This window comes from Punica granatum, chromosome 8, assembly GCF_007655135.1.
Source record: "Punica granatum isolate Tunisia-2019 chromosome 8, ASM765513v2, whole genome shotgun sequence".
NCBI lineage: Eukaryota > Viridiplantae > Streptophyta > Magnoliopsida > Myrtales > Lythraceae > Punica > Punica granatum.
In genome coordinates this window covers 4,693,479-4,714,239 of record NC_045134.1, presented here as the reverse complement: position 1 = coordinate 4,714,239, position 20,761 = coordinate 4,693,479, and the positions used below count along the sequence as shown (strand labels likewise).

Sequence of the window (20,761 nt, the reverse complement as noted above, 5' to 3'; positions counted from 1 at the left end):
AATGCTCCAATGTTCAATCAATTTACTTCCATTCCACCAACAAATCCGTTGAGTCGTTCTTTCTTTCTTCTTCTTCTTCTTTTTTTTTTTTTTTTTTAATTTTATTTAATAATAAGTTAAGAAAATTAAGATGACGCATAAATCTGCATCGCATCAAAATCATTATTATTAATTAATCAATGAAAGTCCAGCTAGCATGTGTGTGTGCTTGTGCTCCTGTATACATAATACACTCTGATCTGCAGAAAACGCGTCGTGGTTGTACATTGTACTCTCAGTCCCCCCCTATTATGCAGCCGACACATGACACATTAATTTCCTTTCCCAACTAATAACCTTTTAAAAAACCTTATTTCTCTCTCTCTCTCTCTTTTAATTATTATTAATATTATAACGGAAATTTCTCGTATTTTGGGATGTCATTCATGTTGCCTGAGCTTAACGGGACAGTGTTGGGCAAGTAAATCAGCAAATCCCATGCTCGACGCAGAAGCAGAGGAACCGGAACAGTAGCGGAGTCACCATACAAGATGATGAACTGCAATGTACGAATCTCCACTCCGCCATAATTAAGATCCTAGGCGGTTCGCCTGATTGTTGCAGGTTCTCGACCGTACAACTAGTCAGTTGATTCTTGGATGGTCTAGTTCAAAGATCATCTAGCTCGGGTAATTAAGTCGGAACATCCTTTAATGGTTGAGACATGGAAGTGTCAGATTTCCTATTAATTTGTTCAATAGTTGTCCGACTTGTTAAACAGTCTTAATCCTTAATTGGCTGTCTCGATATATATAGTGTTCATGTATAATACACACCAGAGGCTGTCTGCAGATCCTCTGCAATGAATTTATAAATAATCATCAATTTGATCCGTTGCCCTGTCTAATATCAGTAGTATACACTGCAATAATTCAAATAATATATATAAATTATATATTATTAATGATAATATTATGCTGGGATTTGGTGATTTTTGATTATTAAATAAATATTGCATGCAATGCTCATTACTATCACTATAATGTACTTGGAATCCTCCTATTTAAGGGACATACAATGTATTGAAGTTGTATAGGCACTTGGAAACGGAGAGGAGAGAGGAAAAAGAAAGGGATCGAATCGAATTGGCTCGTCAGGAATTCTTGATAATGGGCGTGACCGGAGCCTGCACCCGTTTGCTCAAGAACTTAGGCGGTTATGCTTTCGGGTTCTGGCAGCCCGGCCTAGATGGGCTCGACCTATCTCCCGGCAATGAGCCAGTCAAGATGACACTACAGACCGATGACTTGACGGTTCGAGCATTGAGAGACGTCTTTGGGATGGAGCCAGATGGAAGCATAAAGACCGAGCGAGCCAGAAGAATCGTGCAGAAGCTCGGATTGATCGTGCTTCAGAAGGAAGAGGAGGGCCTGAACGATGAGGTGAGAGCGGAAGAGGTGCTAGGTGGGATCGACGATGTGAAGGAGCGGAGCAGGCTCTTGAAGGAAGCATTCGAGATCTTCGACGAGGATGGCAACGGATTCATTGAGGCAGCGGAACTGAAGAGGGTCTTGGAGTGCTTGGGGTTGGACAAAGGGTGGGATATGGGGGAGATCGAGAAGATGGTCCGGGTCGTGGATTTGAACTTGGATGGTAAAGTCGATTTCATCGAGTTTGAGTCCATGATGGCCATGTAACTGATGTAACAGCTCAACACAAGAGTTAGCTCTTATATCACATTTGTTCCTATATCTGATCACATCGAAAAATTCAGTCTCTTGCAAATCTTTGTGTGTATATTTTCTATCAGCCAGTAGAATCGGGATTTCTAAGGAACGAATGCGAGTTCAGAGACATGAAAAATCACGAAATCGAAATATAAATCAATAAAATTTCAAGGAAAAACGTAGATCTTTGCAATGATTACTGCAAATTTGAGAAGAGAAAGCAACTGCCCTTTCTAGTTCCATCACTGCATATTTTTGCCGGTGACTGCTGCTAGTCCTTTACTTGGAAGAACTACAAATTAATCGGAAGAAACTACAAAAGAGGGCTGGATGTGAGATATACGCCGGCCGAAATTCTGATGCTGCCCCGAAAAATCACTGCTTGTGGGTCAGTCCCATGATGTTGCTAATACTGGAATCGCTGTTTCCAAGGCAAGATATTTTTGCTCGGTAACTTTTGAACCAGTGTTATAAAGAGGAATCCTCATCACCTATTAAGAATGATACTTCTTGGAGAGACATTTGAAATGTTGACCACGATATCAAATCCAATCATATATTGTTGAACAATGGAATCAGCCTATGGATCGACTTGGATTCTGAAGATGAGAGAGCCTTCGGATGAACTAATCATGCAAATGCAAAGGCAAGAAAGAACGGTCTGTGAAAACGTCTCTGTTAATGAAGGCGATGACTATTGCAAATGAAAAGAGCCCGACTTAACGAAATGAAGAAGCTCTCCGTCATCTCGGTTTTTGGTATTAATCCAACTACTATAGCCACAGTAGTTTGCTGCCTATAAATGTTTACTGTGGATGTAGTGGCATGGAATATATTGACGACCCCAAAGATCAGCTCTAACCTGAACCATTAAAATTATCACGCACAACTTTGAGGACATATTGCACGGAAGAGGAGATATTTGGTCTCCTGTTGCGAACGATACAGTTAAGAGGGAAGTTATTGTCGGATTTAAACAAAATACAGGAAGATGAATATATATGGCTTGGGACTTGCTGTTGATGCATTAGTTCTCCATCGCCAAGGTTATGGATAGTCTGTTCACCAGAAAAAAAAAAAAGAAAAATGAAAGAAAAGGTTATGGATATTCTGTGAACGAACAGTTGCTGTAGGCGGCTGGGATGAAGTCCCCAGAGCAAATACTAAGATGTACTTCTGCAGATGGCTGTGACTGCTTGGTCGGACAATAGTCGGCAGTAAGGTGAAATCTGCCATCCCACAAGGTCCTCTGCAGCACATATGCCAGAACCTCAACTAGATCCGGAAGACAGAGTGGCTTGCCAAGCTGTCCCTGGTTGAGAAGAATATGTGAGAGAGAGGAATAGGCTCTTAAGGGAAATGTTTGAGACGTTTGACAAGGATGGCAATGGCTTTATTGAACTGACGGAGCTCAAGAAGGTCTTGGAATGCTTAGGATTGGAAAGGGGATGGGATTCGGCAGAGAACGAGAAGATGGAGTGAATTGTTTATACTCAACTTGGACATTAATGTCGATTTTTTTGAGTTTAAATCTGCAATGGCCACGTTCAGAACTATCCGACGAAACATATGTTTTTACCATCACAAAACTGCAAATGCATGTATTCCTCAGCAAGGCAATTTGATGGAACTGGAACAGCGAGAATGATCGGGTTTCTTACTAGGAAAATTAAGGACGTCACTTCTTACAAGGAACATAATTGCCTAAACTTAGAATAGATTAAAATTACTTAATAAGTATAGAGATACTTATGGCCAAATGTCCGATACACAACTCACAGCTTCACTTGTTATTCCGTTTGCCATGTTGCTATTCCCGGAATCTCCATTCCCGACTCCAATACAAGAATTCTGCTTTGTGATTGTTGATCCAGTGGCCGTATAAGAAGAGTTGTTATCCCCATGAATGGTAACAGTTGGGGAGACGTTTGCATTGCGACTGATGCTACTGCGGGTGTTAATGAAGGGCTGCAAGTTCAGGCTCTGAAGGAGATGGTTAAGGCTGCAGTTGAACGACCCTCGAGTCACCATATCTTCAGCCAGCTTCACCTGATTATAGTCATAGTTCAGAGACAAGCTTATTCTATAAAATTCAAGCTCGTTTGCTGTTCTTTCATAACCGAACAGATCAGTGGATACCGGATAGATTTACCTTGGCTCTCAAGGCTTCTACATTGGATATGAGCACTCGGTTGTTCGTGCCGGCATCATGGAATTGCTGAGTAGCATTCGCTAGTTGCTCGAATAAAGTCTCGTTCTCTACTCTAAGATGTTCAACCTGAGAAAAACAAGCCAGAGATGCTCCTATAATTAACTGAAACAATACTGAACACACCCTTAAAAAGTTCATAAAGATTTTGAGTTGCCTGATGAGTTTTAACCTGTATTTCCAGACCAGCCAAATGCTCCTGCTTCCTCTTACGGGATCGTCTAGCAGACTCCCGATTTGACATCTTCCTGAAGCATTAATCAAAGGTCATGATTTTTTTTTTTGTCTTCCTTTGATTCACGAAGCAAAACTTCTTTAATTTTTCAATAATGAAACAGTGGTTTTATCGTATACCTTCTAGAGTGCTTATTGTTGGGGTCTGCACTTTGCTCACACGAACCTGGCTCTATCTCACCGTCATCGTCGTCTGAGGAACCACTGTCTCTTCCTTGATCAACTCTGATATTCGGTTTACTAACGGACATGGGACTCCCAACTAATAATTGACATTTCCCGGATGTTAGGCCACAGCTGGTACACATAAATAACAAAACAAGGCTAACTTCGAGTTTACATATCAGTAGCTGTGGAAAATTTCTTACCAAATATCGATGACTGAGAATCAGTCAGGGTGGGGTTGGGGATCGGGGTATTAGAATGTCTACTCATGAGATATTGGTCCCAGTGAGACACTCCGAGCCCACCCGAACTTGATATATTACCATGAGCTATTTCCTGCACATTTACAGACAGGACTGGTAAACCTAAACACGATCAGTTGCACCAACTCAAGTTCAGGGTATAACGACCGAGTTCAGATGAGTTGATCAAGCATGTTGATAAGGACTGTGACAGCATCCAGCAAAGGATTTTCGAGTAGGTCGAGCTGAACTACTCGAACATTAGGACTTGGATTTGACCTTTCTAGCATGCATCTCCGACTCAAATGATCATTCGTGCACTTTCTCGATGGTTAGCGAGTTCGACAGAATAGAAAGAGAATGTGATTCTTTAGCAATCCTGAAAATGGACCGCTCAGTTAGGTCATATGGAAGTAGACAAACATGCCAGAGTGCTAATTTCTAAATGACCAAAGGGCCCTCGGGAGTTGTACATGGAGGACAACTGGTCCATTTCTATAGGTAGTTGTGGGCCCTAGCTGACTCAACTGCATACGTGGCACGATGTAACGTCGGGGTCACCCTAAAGTGTAATCATTACCGAATCTCTCGACTTAATTTCATTCTATTGTACTTAAACATAACTTTATCCCGAACAAGAAATTATCTTTTGAAACAAAGAGAGTAACGTGATAGATACGGCAAGAGAGAGCACAAGAATACCCGAGTTCTGAATGGGGAGTCGGGGTCCAGCACGGCGGATGTTGGCGGGGCAAAGCATGGGTTGCCGTCATCAGTCTCGAGGGGATCGCCGAAGGGAGGGTCGGGAGGGGTAATCATCATCATCATCCCCACAAACTCCTCAAGAGCCAACTCCGACGCGCTCTTCTTCATCATTCCCTTGCCACAACTGCCGGTGTAGGCGCCCGCAACACCTTGAAACCCGCTCCCGCGTCCCGTGCTCATGTTCGAGGCCTTCTGCTCCATCGATCAGAAACCGATTCCTCACTGTTTTATAACTGGATCTTCTTCTCCTACTGCTTATTGGAATAGAAGTGCGAGAGGAAGGGGGGGGGGGGGGGGGGGGGGGGGGGGGAAGGGCTAAGTGGACGGCATGTGAAGTTATATAGAGGGCTCGTCGCCATCACAGAGAATTCAAAAGCTCGAAGGAGGAAAGGGCCATGGCGGGTGAAATGACCGAACTGTCCCCGAAGTCAGTTAGAGGAAAAGGCGGTTTGGCCTTTTTGGCGGGTGCTTCGCGGGTAAGTAAACAGAAAAAGTATGTCCTCTCGCACGTGCATAAATGCTCTCTCGCTCCCCCTCTCTTTTTTGCCTTTCCATATGTTCCATTGCGAGTCGATGTCTCCGAATCCATAACCGGAAAGCCGTGTAGCCCCCAATCTCTATTGTTACATAACCCGTCCTTTTTGACTTTCTTATGTGGTGACAATTTGAAGATTGAAACTATATAAAGATTGTGTGATCCAACTCAGTTGATTGACGGCTTCAAACTATTATAAGAGATTGTGATCGGTCATGGCATCATCCATGCCGTAAGTTACACCCCGAGATCTAAAAAGAGAAACCCGAATAAGAGATGGATCTAGAAGGAGATACATAGATGATGTATAATCAATTGGATTACATTTCATTGGGACTATGGTTATGGCAGAAGAGAGGAACTTCATTTGCTTCTTGACACCAATAGGGTTCTATTAAGTAAAGATCCTTTATTTTCCTCATAAAAGGTTAATTACACACCCATAGCATTGATTGGGGGAAAGAAAACCCCTTTTTTTAAAAGAAAAAAGGGTAAATGGAGGACTGATATGGACAGCCACCAATCCTCACAAGGAAGCTGCTTTCTCCAAGACATATGTCATTTTAAAAGGACAATCATATCATAGCTTTTACTAAATTTCATAAATTAGCAAAAGAGCTTTATAATCAACTCAATAGGGTTAATTGGGTAATCGAAAGGTGCAACTTCCTTAATGGGGTCAATAAAAACTTTAGTACAGAATCATGCAGGACAATAATTCATATTGGACCACATGCACGTCTCTCATGAGTTTATAGGTAATCATGTGAGTCGTCGAAATTAATTGACCTTCGATATATATAAATGGCTTTATAAGTTATAACCCATCTTGCTTTTATTTTGTATCTCTAATGAGAAAAAAGAAGAAAAGCCAATAACTTTGCCTTTATTTTTCTCCTTTTCATTATTTCTTAATTTTTGGTTTTGTCTTTCTGCTGCCTGTTGTTGTTTATCTGTTTATTTATTTATTTATTTTGTGCAACTTGTAGTTTGATTTAACTTAGCACGCAGGATGTGACCAAATAATCCAATATATACCAAACATTTCCCATCTTTACTTAGGCTCAATACCATAGGTTTAATTAGGCATGGTTTCAGTCACTTTGTTGTTTTCTTTAAGGCTGAAGACAGCCACCCAAAGCATCTCTCTCTCAAACATAGATAGCTGAGGCTAGGGGCTCGGAGGTTGATGTGAAAACCCAGCATTAGGTTAGGACCGCAACGTTCGAGACCAGTTTGGTGAATGATTCTTCTCCCTTGTTACGTATGCAAAATACTTGATTTGACATTCAGTTTAGGATGAACTGAATCAAATAGGGTAAATTACACTGATAGTCCAAAATGTTTTATAAATATTTCATTATGGTTTAAAAAGTTTTTTTTCGCTATATGATGGTACAAAATGTTTCAAATTTATTTTATGATGGTACAAACCGTCAATTGGCCCTAACGCCGTTAATATTTTACTGACGTGGCACGTCCTATGTATCACTTTTGTTACGTGGAATCAATCATAGTGCGCTACGTCATTTAAGAGAAAATAAAATTTTAAAAAATCCAAAAAAATACAAAAAATTATAAAAAAATACAAAAAAGAGTAAAAATGTAGAAAAAAGTAAAATTTTTAAAATTTTAAAAAATTTAAATTTTTTTAAATAATTTTATTTATTTTTTAAAAAATTAAATAATTTTAATTTAATATTAAAATTATTTTTAATTTAAAATAATAAAAATTATTTTACATTTTAATTAAAAGTTTTAAAATTATTTTTAGAATTTTTTTAAAAAGTTTTAAAATTTTAAAATTTTTAGAATTATTTAAAATTTTTCGGTCACGTCAGTAAGGAGGTGACACGTAGTAGCCACGTCAGTGTCAGCTTGACGACGTCAAGCTCGAGTTAACGGTTTGTACCATCATGAAACAACTTTGAAACATTTTGTATCATCATGTAGCGAAAAAAAAATTTTGAACTATAATGAAACATTTGTAAAACATTTTGGACCATCAGTGCAATTTACTCGAATCGAATAATACGATGCTGTCAAAAATATGCTTTATGACTAGATAGAGAATTCATTCAGAGAATGATATGTTGATAACCCGGTGACCACGCTTTATTACCAAAATGTTATGGGGGCAATGCCCAAGGTCTCGAAATGCACTAATAGTACCAGTCAAACATTACATTTTGTCCATGATGTACCTATCTTTTGGTAATCAACAAAATATATACCAACTTATCCATTAAAAAAGAAAAAAAAAACACATTACATTTCATGGCGAAATTGTTCTTTATACTTTGTAGTGGGCCGAGGTTCGATTAAATTAAAATTGTCTCTATGGGGCCGACTTCAATTTACCAAATACTGCATGTCTCCATATTAGTCATTCTTTGTATATTTCATAATTCCATCCTCAATATATTATCTTATTTAATTGGGTGCTTAATGTTTCAAAAAGTTTCCAATATTATTCCAAATAAAGTCGTTGCACGCATGATGCGTACTGCCGCGCATGGCACGTTTACGTAACTTGTCAAGTGACAACGAATTAATGTAAACAAGGCCCTCAGCATTCCAAATTAGTTGCATCGCATTAATCAAATCCAATAGTGATCTCGACACCATACGCATCTAACATATCATGTTCAAGCGTATACCCAAAGGAATTATTATATAATAATTCAGACGCAGTCTCTGCAGATATTATTATCATGAACATCCCCTCTCTTCCGGCCACTCTTGAGGTCACTCCGACTCCCGTCGCTCCTGGACACGAAGTCGAGGTTGTAAAGGACCGAGACCAGCATGATCGAGAAGGGGAACACGAGCACCGGCCCGAAGATCCACAGGAGGATAGGAAGTGCCGCGTAGAAGAGCCGGTTCCCAACGGTGTTGAGCAGGAACCCCCTCTCGAGGACCTCCGAGATGTAGTCGAAGGTGATGGTGCCGGAAATCTCAGGGTCCCTTGGGGTGTTGATGAGGATGTTGAGCTGGTTGATGAAGCGGATGGAGAGGGAGTGGCAGAGGAAGGAAAAGAGGAAGAGTGTGAAGAGGGTGACGTATTTGAGGGCCACCATGAACTCGCCATGAGCGCCATAAATGGTGTCGTTCAGCGGCTTCTTCACGCTGTATGTGCTGCTTATGACGGCGGCGAGGCTGGAGCAGAGCAGGATCGAGGTCGTCGCCATGAGGGTCGATCCCATGATCATGTTCCTAAGTGTTTGGACTGCAAGAATGTTCTTCTTCTCATTGTCCTGCCACCCCAAAAGTTCCCAACATACATATTATTGGGAACATATATATATATATATATATATTCTTTTTCGGATATAAGAAAGACTCATGGACTTAATACAAATATAGAAAATTAAACGAAATAAAAGGACATATAAGTTTCACTGATGACGATTGAATCTAAAACCTCTTGGTCTCGAGTCACCGTCTTGATTACTGCACTAAGACCTCTTCCTCCATATATATATATATATTAATTATTTGGATAATTGATTATTATTAGGGAATATTTATAATTACTCTAAGCTTCTGATCAGGATAACATGATTGAATTCTGCATCATCATGCATGCAATCAATATTGTTGGGCGCAGGAAAATATATATATACATATATATATATATATATATGACAATGAATGCAATTCCATTTCCTTTTGCCATACATGCATTAATTCATCCACGTCAATCTTATTTTTAATAACAGACCCCACCCTCCAATAAATCCAAAGCGATTTTTCTATGGTAGTGCTTAGATGGATATTTCCTGACCCGACTTAATGCTGATGTCCACAATATTTGATATACCCTCGATTATAATTCTTTATTACATTCATGTGTCACGTGTGTGCAGGCATTTTACATGAAAGATTGATATATTAAGATTCTGAAGTAAACAATTGACGTATATATATAAGAATCAAATCGTATATTGGAATTTCAAATTCATGATCGATTCATCCATGTACATAGCAACTCCTAGCAACTTTTAGTTAGTAAAAGTCTTTTTCCAATTAAATTGAATGAGGGATTTTGCATCAGTGCGCGGTATATCCTCATGAGTCATGGCTTGGCCAGAGGTGATTGGGTTTTGACTCTTTTTTTTAGTAAAGTTATAAAAGCAATGACCCCTCTCAATTCAACGCTCGATCATGGCCCAATCCCAGGCATATTCTTTTCCATAATTTTTGCACTCTCAGTATATCTATCTATACGTATCTTTCTTCAGTAGGACCAAGCATAGTCTGCTAGTTAAGGTTTAATTAAGGACATATAATTTTGATGGAAAATTGGATTCAATGCATTGGCACTCTGCCCCCACTTGGAGCTATGAGGCAGCTTCAAAGTACAATTCCAGTCTCTTATGTTACTCAGGAGGAGGAAGGAGGAGGAGGCATCATTTTGAAACCGATACTCCATGTAGAAATTTATCGATAAATCAAGCAAACAATTACATATCTTTCTTGCAAGAATGTGAATGCGATTTATACTTACTGGACGGTCTAAATTGATACACAAACTACTTTTTCCATGATATTATGGGCAATGCACCTGCATATAGTTAATACGATGTGCATATAATTAGAGGAGTGCATTGTGAGCATGGGGTATGAACCTTAATCATCGCGGAGACCCAGAAGCGGTGGGCGGTGGCATTGATGCCGATGATGGTGGAGTGAGGCTGAGTCCTGACCTTATGCCAAAGCCAAGCATGGTATCCTACACTTATCACAAACCCTAATGGCACCAATATCACATCCAAATAGTATTTCCTCCACTCCATGCTGTGTGTATATATATTGAATGTATGTATATTTAATATCCTACTTCTCTTTTCTCCTCATCTTCCGCCTCCTCCTCCTCCTCCTCCTCCCTCCTCTTCTTCTTCTTCTTCCTCCCCCTTTCCAACTCTTCTTTAGCCCTAGAAATTCTTCATGGGCTGCTGATATATGTCTCTCTCTCTCTCTCTCTATATATATATATATATATATATACACATACATATATACACTAACTTCTATATGCCTCTAATGCTTCACTTCCTCATCAGCATCAAGCTTATAAAGCTATTTTTTTATATTAATAACATAAAGTTTTCTTTTTATTATAGGAAAGGCATATGAATATAATATAATAAAATATTAAATCAGACCTCAATATCTTAATTGACAAGTAAGGGCATGTGCTAGTGTATTATTCACTCTTTCTCATAATTCTTTTTCTTTTTCCTCATTTAATTTTATATTTATCCTCATCATATATATATATATATGTATCTTCTCCATGTATAGCTCCTATATATGACGTATGAATATGGATGAACGTGGACTTGTTTGAAGGGAGAGTTCAATCTATCACACAAAGGAAGAGGAGGGAAAAAGGTGCCCATGAAAAAAGTGTTGCCACCCCTTAATTTAGTGCTTCACCACAAGCAAGCAATTGGCCCTAACAAGGTGGAAACCTTTGTCTCATTGCCCCCCTTTTTTCAACCCCATATTTCATTTATTATATTTAATGTCCTTTTTCGGTCGTCCAACACATTAGCCACTTAATATTTAATATATACCAAGTTGCTCTCCCGTACGTATTTCCCGTCGGTTATAAATTATGGTGTACGTGTACATATGCTCGTTCAATATGATTGGGAGATTGCCAAAAGAACTAATAAAAAGATGGCAATGAGTATAGTGCCAAATTAGATATAAGAACAAATGCCTTTTGAGCATGTCAAGGCCATGCATGCAAATGGATAGTCCATAATCAATTATCTCTCAGAAGACGTGGCCTATTGTTTGGTTCATATATATAGATGAATGGGTTCAAATTCAATAATCAAAGATAATGTATAAATATATATGTGTGTGTCTTTATAGATATTCATATATCCCTTTTTTTAAAAAAATTACCTTCGCTAGTAAAATGTCTTGAAAGGAATTAAACTTAATATTCTCTCTGTCTAGGCATCAAAATATAATTAAGTAGAAAATAATTGTGAATATATTATTTGGCATATAAAAGAATTGGGTTTTGTTATTCATATAAAAGAAATTGTGTTAAAAAGAAGAAGAAGAGGAATTGGGTTTTGTTAGGCTAAAGAGAGAAGTGGCATTTGGGAAGAGGAAAATTGAATGTGATCATACACATTAATGAGAATCTGACAAGGCACAAAGAGGAAAATGCGTTTCATACATGTACGAGATCTTTTAAAGAACCCCGTCTTATATAATTCGATGAAAGATTTACCAATTAAGGTGCAACATATGAAAACCGCACCACTGCGTACACAAATAATAAATTTAAAACTATTAAGTCGTACTTATTAAAAGAAATTGTTAAGTCATGGGCTCCGATTACCGAATACCATGGCCCATTTTCCGAGCACTGAACATTCAGCAGTTCGTTCACAAATCACAATCTCGAATATTTGGTCTCCCTCTCTCGCACGTTACATGTAGCCGCTGCTAAAAAACCACTATAGTTACTGCTTGTGGGATATGTATAAACTCTATAGGTAATTAACATTGAGTTTATATGATCATCTGCTCTACCATTATTACTGGTAGATTTATGTGCGACCTTCGTGCTTCCTTTCAGGTTATGGTCGGTATATTATGCATGGGAATAGGTCCGACTTATGGATGACGGTAGAATATAATGAAATCGCTTTCTTTTCCATGGCTCTCCACCTTAGTAAAATTTTCAGTCCACTTGTATATATCAATAAACTGTTGAAATGGGTTACCGAAATACCAAGATTCGCCCCAATTAACACGCACAGGCACGCCAGGACATGTATATTCAATTTATATACGACCTTGTAATTAATTAGCATTTCTCCTTAATTAATTACACAATAGATGACTAATTTTTATGTTGTAAAATTAAACCGACTAGCACAATATGTAGAAGAAGCATGGAAATTGAATTCTCAATTGATTACTTGGAGATAGTGGAATATGTGATGAGTGGATGTAGATGGGTAACTATCCTCAATTGAATAAGTTGTCGAAAATGGGCTGCTCTCACCATATTCCCCAAGTGCATATTCCGTGAAGACAGAAGGGACAATAAGATCAATTTTGGGGGGGGGGGGGGGGGGGGGGGGGGGGGGGGGGGGGGGGGGGGGGTTAAGGAATAATAAGATCAATTGCACCGTCCATTAAGAGTAATGGAATATGTCCCTTCATCCATCGTGCAGAATGGACACTAATAACGAATCGGTACATATATATGTGCAGCTGATTTGGTGAATGGAAAAGATGCACGCATGCTACCTCCCCAACGCTTCCGAGATCGTATGTTCTGCGAGGAAAATATCCAAGGACGAAATATCAAAGCGAGCTGAAATGACATGTTGGGGATCAGATTCAACCTCCACTCCTCTCGCATCACTGAATGGTATATGTATCCATAACCTAACCCAAGCTGATTAGTACCGCAATGCTATCCGTACACAATCAAGGCATCAATTCTTTTAGTTTCCAATACGAAATAGATATATATTTACCCTTTCCAATTTTTTTTTCTATGCACCATTTAGTGTTCAGAAATTCAATGAGTTCCCACTAATAGAAGTTCGAGTCGGATCGGCCCACTAAGAGATAAAACTATCCAAATCGTAAAATTTTATTCATTATAATACTTGAATTTGAGACTTTAAGTGTTAAACCATCTGAATCAAACACTTTTTTGAAACCCTGTTCACTATTTTTGATCCCCAAGAATAGAACGTTGTGGTTTCTTTTTGTAATCTGTCTAGCTAGTGACCCTATTGTGTGTCTTTTACTTCTAATACTTAATGAATAATACAAAATAATTAATAATTATCCTATATATGCATTAGATTTATTTCAAGGTTTGATGTTTTCGCGAATGATCCAGAGAAGTAGAAAGGAGAGACCTTAATTAGTATATCACGTAAACATAAAGCTTCTTTGCTTGATAAGACGACACGGCCGAACATATATGGCAAGCTCATCTGATGTAAATATTAATTTATCACAACATCTGCACAATGCTGAATTAATTAGACTAACCTCTGACGGGGTTTATAACCTATGACGACATATGTAAAAGAAATGCTCGATATTTGTTTCCTTCTTCTTCTTCTTCCAAGTAATAAGTTTGCTTCGGTATTCATTCATGTACACATTGGTTCATGAAATCATGTTTTTGTTATCTCTTTCTGTTTACCATATGGTCGATATCGACTCGTATTATCACTCAACTGCAAATGCCATTATGGTTAGGTTGACCTCTCGTATGAAGAAGAGACGTGCAGTTTAGACTATATTTTTTTTCAAGTAATTTATCATTGATTAATTCCATCTAACCTCAACATGTAAGTCCACTAGATGGTCACTATTTTCTTTCTTTTCGCTTTTTCAGCCCTTGCACTCGTGTCCAGAAGAGTCAAAAGTAGAAAAAGAGAAAATACAAAAGTAAGCATGATGAGTTGATCTGTGACCTTACATAAGCATGAGCTAATGGGAACTTTATTGAGTCAGGACAATTTACATTGATGTGGCCCCGTCTACTTCTCCCGTGCTAATTAGCCACAAAAAAATGTTTTGCGGGCCCTTTACTTCCACAAAATTGCCGATATCTTCCGAGGCATACGATACGCAGACGAGATTAAGCTCGCAATAAATTCATATTGATTTTCTAGTCAGTCGAGAATATTTCCTAGGTGATTATATAAATGCCATAGAGATATATATATACGTTATTTCCTTATTGCTGAAATATATATATATATATATATAAACAACTCGTGAAATATCACAGAGCAACTATGATAATAAACCAATCTCAAGTTAAAATGGACATTGGAATGATCACTCCTTTGTTCTACCTAAGATTTTGCCCAAGTTTTTGTCTTTTTTAAACGATGGACAAAGAAAAATCTACCGAAAGAAACGATAGGCAAAGAATGACCAAAAGGTAAAAGAGGGGTTGTCCAATTAAACCGGTTATTATTATACCAAAGTTATGTATATAAAATTCACACGCAGCCTCTGCAAATATTATTGTCATGAACATCCACACTCTTTCGGCCACTCTTGAGGTCACCCTGACTCCCGGACACGAAGTCTAAGTTGTAAAGGATCGGGACCAGCGTAATTGAGCAGAGGAACACGAGCACCGGCCCAAAGATCCAAAGGAGGATGGGAAGTGCTGCGTAGAAGAGACGGTTCCCCACTGTGTTGAGTAGGAACCCCCTCTCCAAGAGCTCGGAAATGTAGTCGGGGGTGATGGTGCTGGAAATCTCGGGGTCCCTCGGGGTGTTGATGAGGATGTTGACCTGGTTGATGAAGCGGATGGAGAGGGAGTGGCAGAGGAAGGAGAAGAGCAAAATGGTGAGGAGGGTGACGTACTTGAGGGCCACCATGAACTCACCGTGAGCACCGTAGACAGTGTCGTTCAGGGGCTTCTTAATGCTGTACGTGCTGCTTATGACGGCGGCGAGGCCGGAGCAGAGCAAGATTGAGGTCGTTGCCATGAGGGTCGATCCCATGATCGTGTTCCTAAGGGTCTGGACTGCAAGTATGTTCTTCTTCTCATTATCCTGCCACCCCAAAGTACTCAGAAGACACAAATCAAAAAAATCATTCTATCCAGTGGGAGAAAAATTACATTTTTCAGTTTTAATTTGTATAAATACAGGAATTCTATAAAAATTTTACTGAACTTATATGTTATTGAGCTCATATAAATAGACAAATATATTTTTTTGGTAGATAAATAGACTAATATTTAATATAAATAATCATCATAGATTCATAAATGTGCACCATATGTTGATCAAATTTTGAACAACTTGTGGAAGGAGATCGGTGTAATAACACTAGCTCTCTCGACCTAAAACCAGAAGAGCTTTGACATGCCCATAATTTTTCTTCTCCTATCTTCTATTGAGCCAATAATTAAACTTGTCTTGTAATAATAATAAAAAAAGAGCGGCCAGTTGATATGCCGATCTATAAAACTAGGCTATAGTTGATGAGACGGGACAGCACGACCTTGTATGTCATTTGTCAAAGGCAAACAAGCTATTAATTGAATAAATGCCAGGCCTGATGATTAAACTCAAGGAACTCGAACACTAGACCATTTGAATACCATATCGAATATTGAAGAACTCTAGCCGATTGACTCATCGAAAAGTTCAAATCAGCCAAGAGAGTGCAGATGTAGAGACAACAAATATATTGCGTGGCACACCAATTATTTCATTCTGTTCATAAATACATTTATTATCACTTTTTTTTTTGTAAGCAGTGAGTGATTGAACAGTGAACTCCACGAGCGGATCCTACTTTTATTTCCACTTTATGGAAGAAATAATTAGCCGATGGATATGTGATGACATAAGATCTCATGTTAAAGTTTGACGTGTTAAAGCTTAATAGTATACTTGTCACCTCCCAAAAAAAAAAAGGCTTCTCAGTATATAATTAATAGGCTTTCTCCAGCTGGTTACATAATGAAATTAAATCCGCATCATCCATCATCACGCAATCCTTGCTGGGTCTGCCATCAAGAAGATCACGATGAATGCCCAATTCCTTTTGCCATACACACTACGTCTAATCCACCCAAGCACATCAATCCATAAAAATCTTTTTTTGACTGGCCATGTTTGTAATTGTTTCTTGACTCGTATTAATTGCGTGTCAATGTTCATTATACCAATAATCCTTTCTGGGGGGGCTTTCGCAATGCTTCTTTACTTTATCAATGTCTAGCGCTTCATAATATATGTCAGATAACATGGATCGAGCTAGTATGTGCCAATGCAAACCAAGATTCTCTCTAGATATGTTTGCGTGTGTGTGCAGACAGTAGAAGTTTTATATAAAGATGGATGTAGATTCTTAAGGTAACTTCATCTCAAGTCACGATTGATCCACGTATCAACTTTAGTCGACACAAATCTTTTGTCAAATTAAAATGAGAGATTCTAATTTGCATTAATACCCGTTATCTCCACGCTCATAACTTGCCTGGAGGTGATTGGGTCCTGACTCTCTTGACTAAAATTATGAGAACGATATGTCGCCTCTCAGTTCAACACTAGATCATGGCCCAACTGATCGATCAACCATCTGTATACATTCTTCTTCTATTTACAGTTGCACCTGAATATATATTAACGTAAATATTTAAGTTCATGAGTCTGCTAGCTATGTTTTAAAGGCACAGATTTGATGAAAAATTGGATTCGGTACGGTGATGCTCTGCCTCACTTGAAACTATATATGAGGCTTCACATGTGACTAATTCCCATATCTTTCGCGTTACCTATGCCACCCTTCCCTGTTCCCCAGTGCACTCTCGGCTCATGGCTAGTCTCTGTTATACTCGAAAAATAAGAAGAAGAAGAAGAGGAGGAGGAGGAGGAGGCTTCGTTTTGAAAACCGAGTGAACAATTATGAAACTTGGTATAGGGAAAATGATAAACTGATCATATTGTGTGCTTCTACTACATGCAGAATGTTTCTTGCAAGCATATTGTGTGAACACAATGTGAAAAGAATTACCTAACCAGTTACTTTTTCATGATTGTATCTTTGATGTAACGATATAAATATAGTCAGTATGATGTATATAGGAGTGAACTGAATGTGTGCAAACCTTAATCATGGCGGAGACCCAGAAGCGACGGGCGGTGGCATTGGTACCGATGATGGTGGAGAGGGGCTGAGTCCTGACCTTATGCCAAAGCCAAGCATGGTATCCCACGCTTATCATAAACCCTAATGGCACCAATATCAAATCCAAATAGTACTTCCTCCACTCCATATATATAAACGTATATATATGTGTATATATATGTATATGGGTTACTCGTACTCCTCCTAGTCCCCTCTTCTTCTTCTTCTTCTTGATCGTCTTCCTCCTATATATCGAGCTTTCTTTTGCCTTAGCTAGCAATTCTTCTTCATTGCAGCTTCGTCTATGCTTTCTATCTATATATATATGCGTGTGCCATGTGTGCGTGTCTCTCTCTCTCTGTCGTAGACTAACTATGTCTCTTAATGCTTCCGCTTCCTCATCAGCATCAAACTTATAAAGCATTTTTCTATAAATTAAAAAGAAAGATATAAAGTTTTTATTATTTATTTATTTTTTTCCTTATCATCAGCGTATGCATCGTCTCACCATGGCTCTTGTGTATATAAATATATAAATATATATATATATATATATATGTGGATGGATGAATGTGGACTAGTTTTGGAGAGAGAGTTCAATCGGGGGACGGAGAGAGAGCCCATGAAAAAAGTGTTGTCCCCCTTCTAGTGCTTAACTACAAGCAAGCAATTGGTCCTAAATAAGGTGGATTCGTCTCATTTGCCCCCTTTTCACTATTTCCTTTACATTATTTGTTTTTGGGTCATCCAACACATTAACTACTTAAAAAATTAATCTTTATCAAGTGTGTGTGGTACGTTTATGACCTATTTGGGTAAACAATGGTATACATCTGTTTATATATGTACTTAAAACCACATGAACACCCTACAAGTTCATGGGACGTGTCAATTCAGCCATACAAATCATGCAAGTGTCATCCTACATAATTTAGAGTTAATCGAACTTAGATCTTTTGTAAAATTGCGTCCTTTGCTCACCAGGCCAACCCTATTGTAAAGATGATTGTCTAAAGGAGTTAATTTAGAACATAGAATTGGTATAGTGGGAAATTAGGTATAAGAATAAATGCTTTTGAGCATGTCAAAGGGAATGCAATGGATATTCTAAATTATCTATGAAAATTCATGGCCAACTGTTTAGTTCGTATGGAGATAATGGCTTCTATCAAAGTTAAAAAAATCTGTACGCATACATGTGCGTGTGTAGATATTTATATATTCTCTATTCCATACCTTTTACTTATAATTATTTTCACTAGCAAATGTACTAAAAGGAATAAAAAGTTACTATTCTATATCGTGTGAGAATCCAAAGGTAACTTTTCATGAAAAAAAAGAAAAAATATCGTGCGAGAATCAAAATACTCTAGCTACGGCCCCACTGATCAACCCGAATATATATATAGAGAGAGTTAGGTACGAAAGAGAGGGCATATACAGTATACAGATACACGTTTTCATTTAGAAATTAATATGTTTCATATTCAAATGAAATTATTTTTATTTTTTTATTATATTTTTATTTTTCATAATAGATTCGTTGGCTTTTTTGTAATCGAAAAAATACAGTTAGGTGCGAAAGGAGGATGTGGACATTTGGGAAGAGGAAAATTGAATGTGATCTATATGCATGAGTGAGAATCTGACGAGGCACAAAGAGAGAGTAATTAAACAAGAGGAAAATGCATCTCATACATGTACGAGAAAATATTTTAATTAATAAATTCTCCGTCATCGCTTGACGAGAAGAATAGCGATGAAACTGCAATATACGGGAAATGCACCACTTAGTATATGCAGATCGTATAATGATAAATTAATTAAACGTTAAGGAGTTTATATATTTACTTGTATGTGCATAATTATTTATATTTCAAAACATGGTACGTGGTATCAAAAAAATCATATAAAAATTATATTTTTTGGTTATCACATACGTAATCCTTAATTTATTGATTGATAATTTATTTTTACTCGGTCACAATGACTATAAAATATGTTTTCGGTGAGTTTTAGATCCCTATGAATAACATATAATAAGTCCGCCAATTGAAAACTCAATTTGCAGCTAAAATCCGCACTTGTGATTATGATAGGGGCACTTTCGGTCCACTTAAAGTCAAAGAAGATCGTGGACACAAAAACAGCCGTTTCGATCGTCCACGATCACACATATTGTCTCCTCTCTCTCGATTTACGTGTAGCTGCTGCTATAACTAGCGGGACAACTGTGAAATCCACGTTCGCATGCATAAGTCTATATCTGTTTCTTCTTCTTCTCTTTTTCCCCCCTTAAATGAACTGCGTATATAGGCCAATTAGGAAATATGTCCTGTTCACGTATATATGAAAATACAATTACAAGTAATATAAATACAATAAAGTGTAGATGAATGACACGCATATTTTAGTAGTGGGAGACTTGATTCTATCATTCTTCGTCTAGTGTGGACATGCTATATTTATCAAGTATGGCGGGAAAGGAATCTCTGGATTTTTCAAAAGAGGACGAATTCGATATCTGTTCTTTTGCAGCAAGTATTATGCCTTGTAAAGCTAAATGTGAGATCTATTCCTAATTTTGAGGCCAGGCTTGAGAATTCTCTTACTGCTAGAGTTTTGGAATTTTGATGTATGTTTGTTTTCATGATTTCCTTGGATAAGTGTATTTTGTAGATACACTTTTAATTAATGAAATTTCTATCACTTATCCGAAAAAGAAAATAGATCTGACGTAGATAACCACACGTGGTTTAGATCCGAAACCCTAGCATTTTAATAAAAGAAAATCCACATATATGCCTTCCTAAAAAGATTTCATTTGCACAAATGTCAAAGTAAAGTTGTTCCATGGAGGCGCAATATAAAGATGGTTGATTGTGTATGTACATTCTTTTTCCATTAACGAAAGTATCACTTATCCAAAGAAAAAAAAATAGTTGATCAAAATCTGCAATCCACCTATTTATTAAAGCTATTGGAACGGTTCAAATTATAAGACCGAGACATATTCCAGTTAAATGAAGATGCAAATCAATTATTATGTACCAAACACGTCACGCGCTGCAAAGACACATACATATATTATCTTATGTTTCGCCACATACACTAGACGACTGATTGTCATGTAAAATTACAATGACTAGTACAATGTACAGGCATGCAAATTATTTGTACTGGAAATTTTTTGACCTGGTATAACTGAGTGGATGTTATTGAAGACCTAACT

At 37.9% G+C, this 20,761-nt stretch overlaps 4 protein-coding genes across 6 annotated transcripts; 1 reads left to right on the top strand and 3 right to left on the bottom strand.

Annotated features, from left to right (window-relative positions):
• The first annotated feature begins 345 nt into the window (after window positions 1-345).
• Window positions 346-1,899, top strand: LOC116187588 (calmodulin-like protein 6). 3 transcript variants are annotated; one of them, XM_031516387.1, is made up of 2 exons: window positions 346-545; window positions 1,068-1,899. In XM_031516387.1, the coding sequence occupies exons 1-2, from the start codon at window positions 531-533 to the stop codon at window positions 1,674-1,676; spliced, it is 624 nt and encodes a 207-aa protein (XP_031372247.1). In that variant the 5' UTR covers window positions 346-530; the 3' UTR covers window positions 1,677-1,899. The 3 variants fall into 3 exon arrangements, with proteins under 3 accessions (XP_031372247.1, XP_031372249.1, XP_031372248.1); XM_031516389.1 differs by having other exon boundaries at window positions 350-668; window positions 1,076-1,899; XM_031516388.1 differs by having other exon boundaries at window positions 350-668.
• A 1,432-nt stretch (window positions 1,900-3,331) lies between these two features.
• LOC116187587 (basic leucine zipper 9) lies at window positions 3,332-5,627 on the bottom strand. Its single transcript, XM_031516386.1, has 6 exons — window positions 5,259-5,627; window positions 4,518-4,650; window positions 4,270-4,411; window positions 4,088-4,163; window positions 3,859-3,984; window positions 3,332-3,755 (listed from the first exon to the last, which is right to left on the bottom strand). The coding sequence occupies exons 1-6, from the start codon at window positions 5,520-5,522 to the stop codon at window positions 3,456-3,458; spliced, it is 1,041 nt and encodes a 346-aa protein (XP_031372246.1). The 5' UTR covers window positions 5,523-5,627; the 3' UTR covers window positions 3,332-3,455.
• Window positions 5,628-8,431: 2,804 nt separating this feature from the next.
• On the bottom strand, window positions 8,432-10,863 carry LOC116188480. Its single transcript, XM_031517865.1, has 2 exons — window positions 10,488-10,863; window positions 8,432-9,113 (listed from the first exon to the last, which is right to left on the bottom strand). Exons 1-2 carry the CDS (start codon window positions 10,653-10,655, stop codon window positions 8,541-8,543), a joined length of 741 nt encoding a protein of 246 aa, XP_031373725.1. The 5' UTR covers window positions 10,656-10,863; the 3' UTR covers window positions 8,432-8,540.
• Window positions 10,864-14,643: 3,780 nt separating this feature from the next.
• Window positions 14,644-17,899, bottom strand: LOC116188479. Its single transcript, XM_031517864.1, has 2 exons — window positions 17,510-17,899; window positions 14,644-15,440 (listed from the first exon to the last, which is right to left on the bottom strand). The coding sequence occupies exons 1-2, from the start codon at window positions 17,675-17,677 to the stop codon at window positions 14,877-14,879; spliced, it is 732 nt and encodes a 243-aa protein (XP_031373724.1). The 5' UTR covers window positions 17,678-17,899; the 3' UTR covers window positions 14,644-14,876.
• Between the last annotated feature and the right edge of the window lie 2,862 nt (window positions 17,900-20,761).

Coding starts and splice junctions, on each gene's coding strand:
- LOC116187587 (XM_031516386.1), bottom strand. CDS start 5,522: ATGGAGCAGAAGGCCTCGAACATGAGCACGGGACGCGGGAGCGGGTTT. Junction 3,985..4,087: donor TGGCTGGTCTGGAAATACAG/GTTAAAACTCAT, acceptor TGTTTTTCTCAG/GTTGAACATCTTAGAGTAGA. Junction 3,756..3,858: donor TAGAAGCCTTGAGAGCCAAG/GTAAATCTATCC, acceptor GACTATAATCAG/GTGAAGCTGGCTGAAGATAT.
- LOC116188480 (XM_031517865.1), bottom strand. CDS start 10,655: ATGGAGTGGAGGAAATACTATTTGGATGTGATATTGGTGCCATTAGGG. Junction 9,114..10,487: donor GGGTCTCCGCGATGATTAAG/GTTCATACCCCA, acceptor TTGGGGTGGCAG/GACAATGAGAAGAAGAACAT.
- LOC116188479 (XM_031517864.1), bottom strand. CDS start 17,677: ATGGAGTGGAGGAAGTACTATTTGGATTTGATATTGGTGCCATTAGGG. Junction 15,441..17,509: donor GGGTCTCCGCCATGATTAAG/GTTTGCACACAT, acceptor TTGGGGTGGCAG/GATAATGAGAAGAAGAACAT.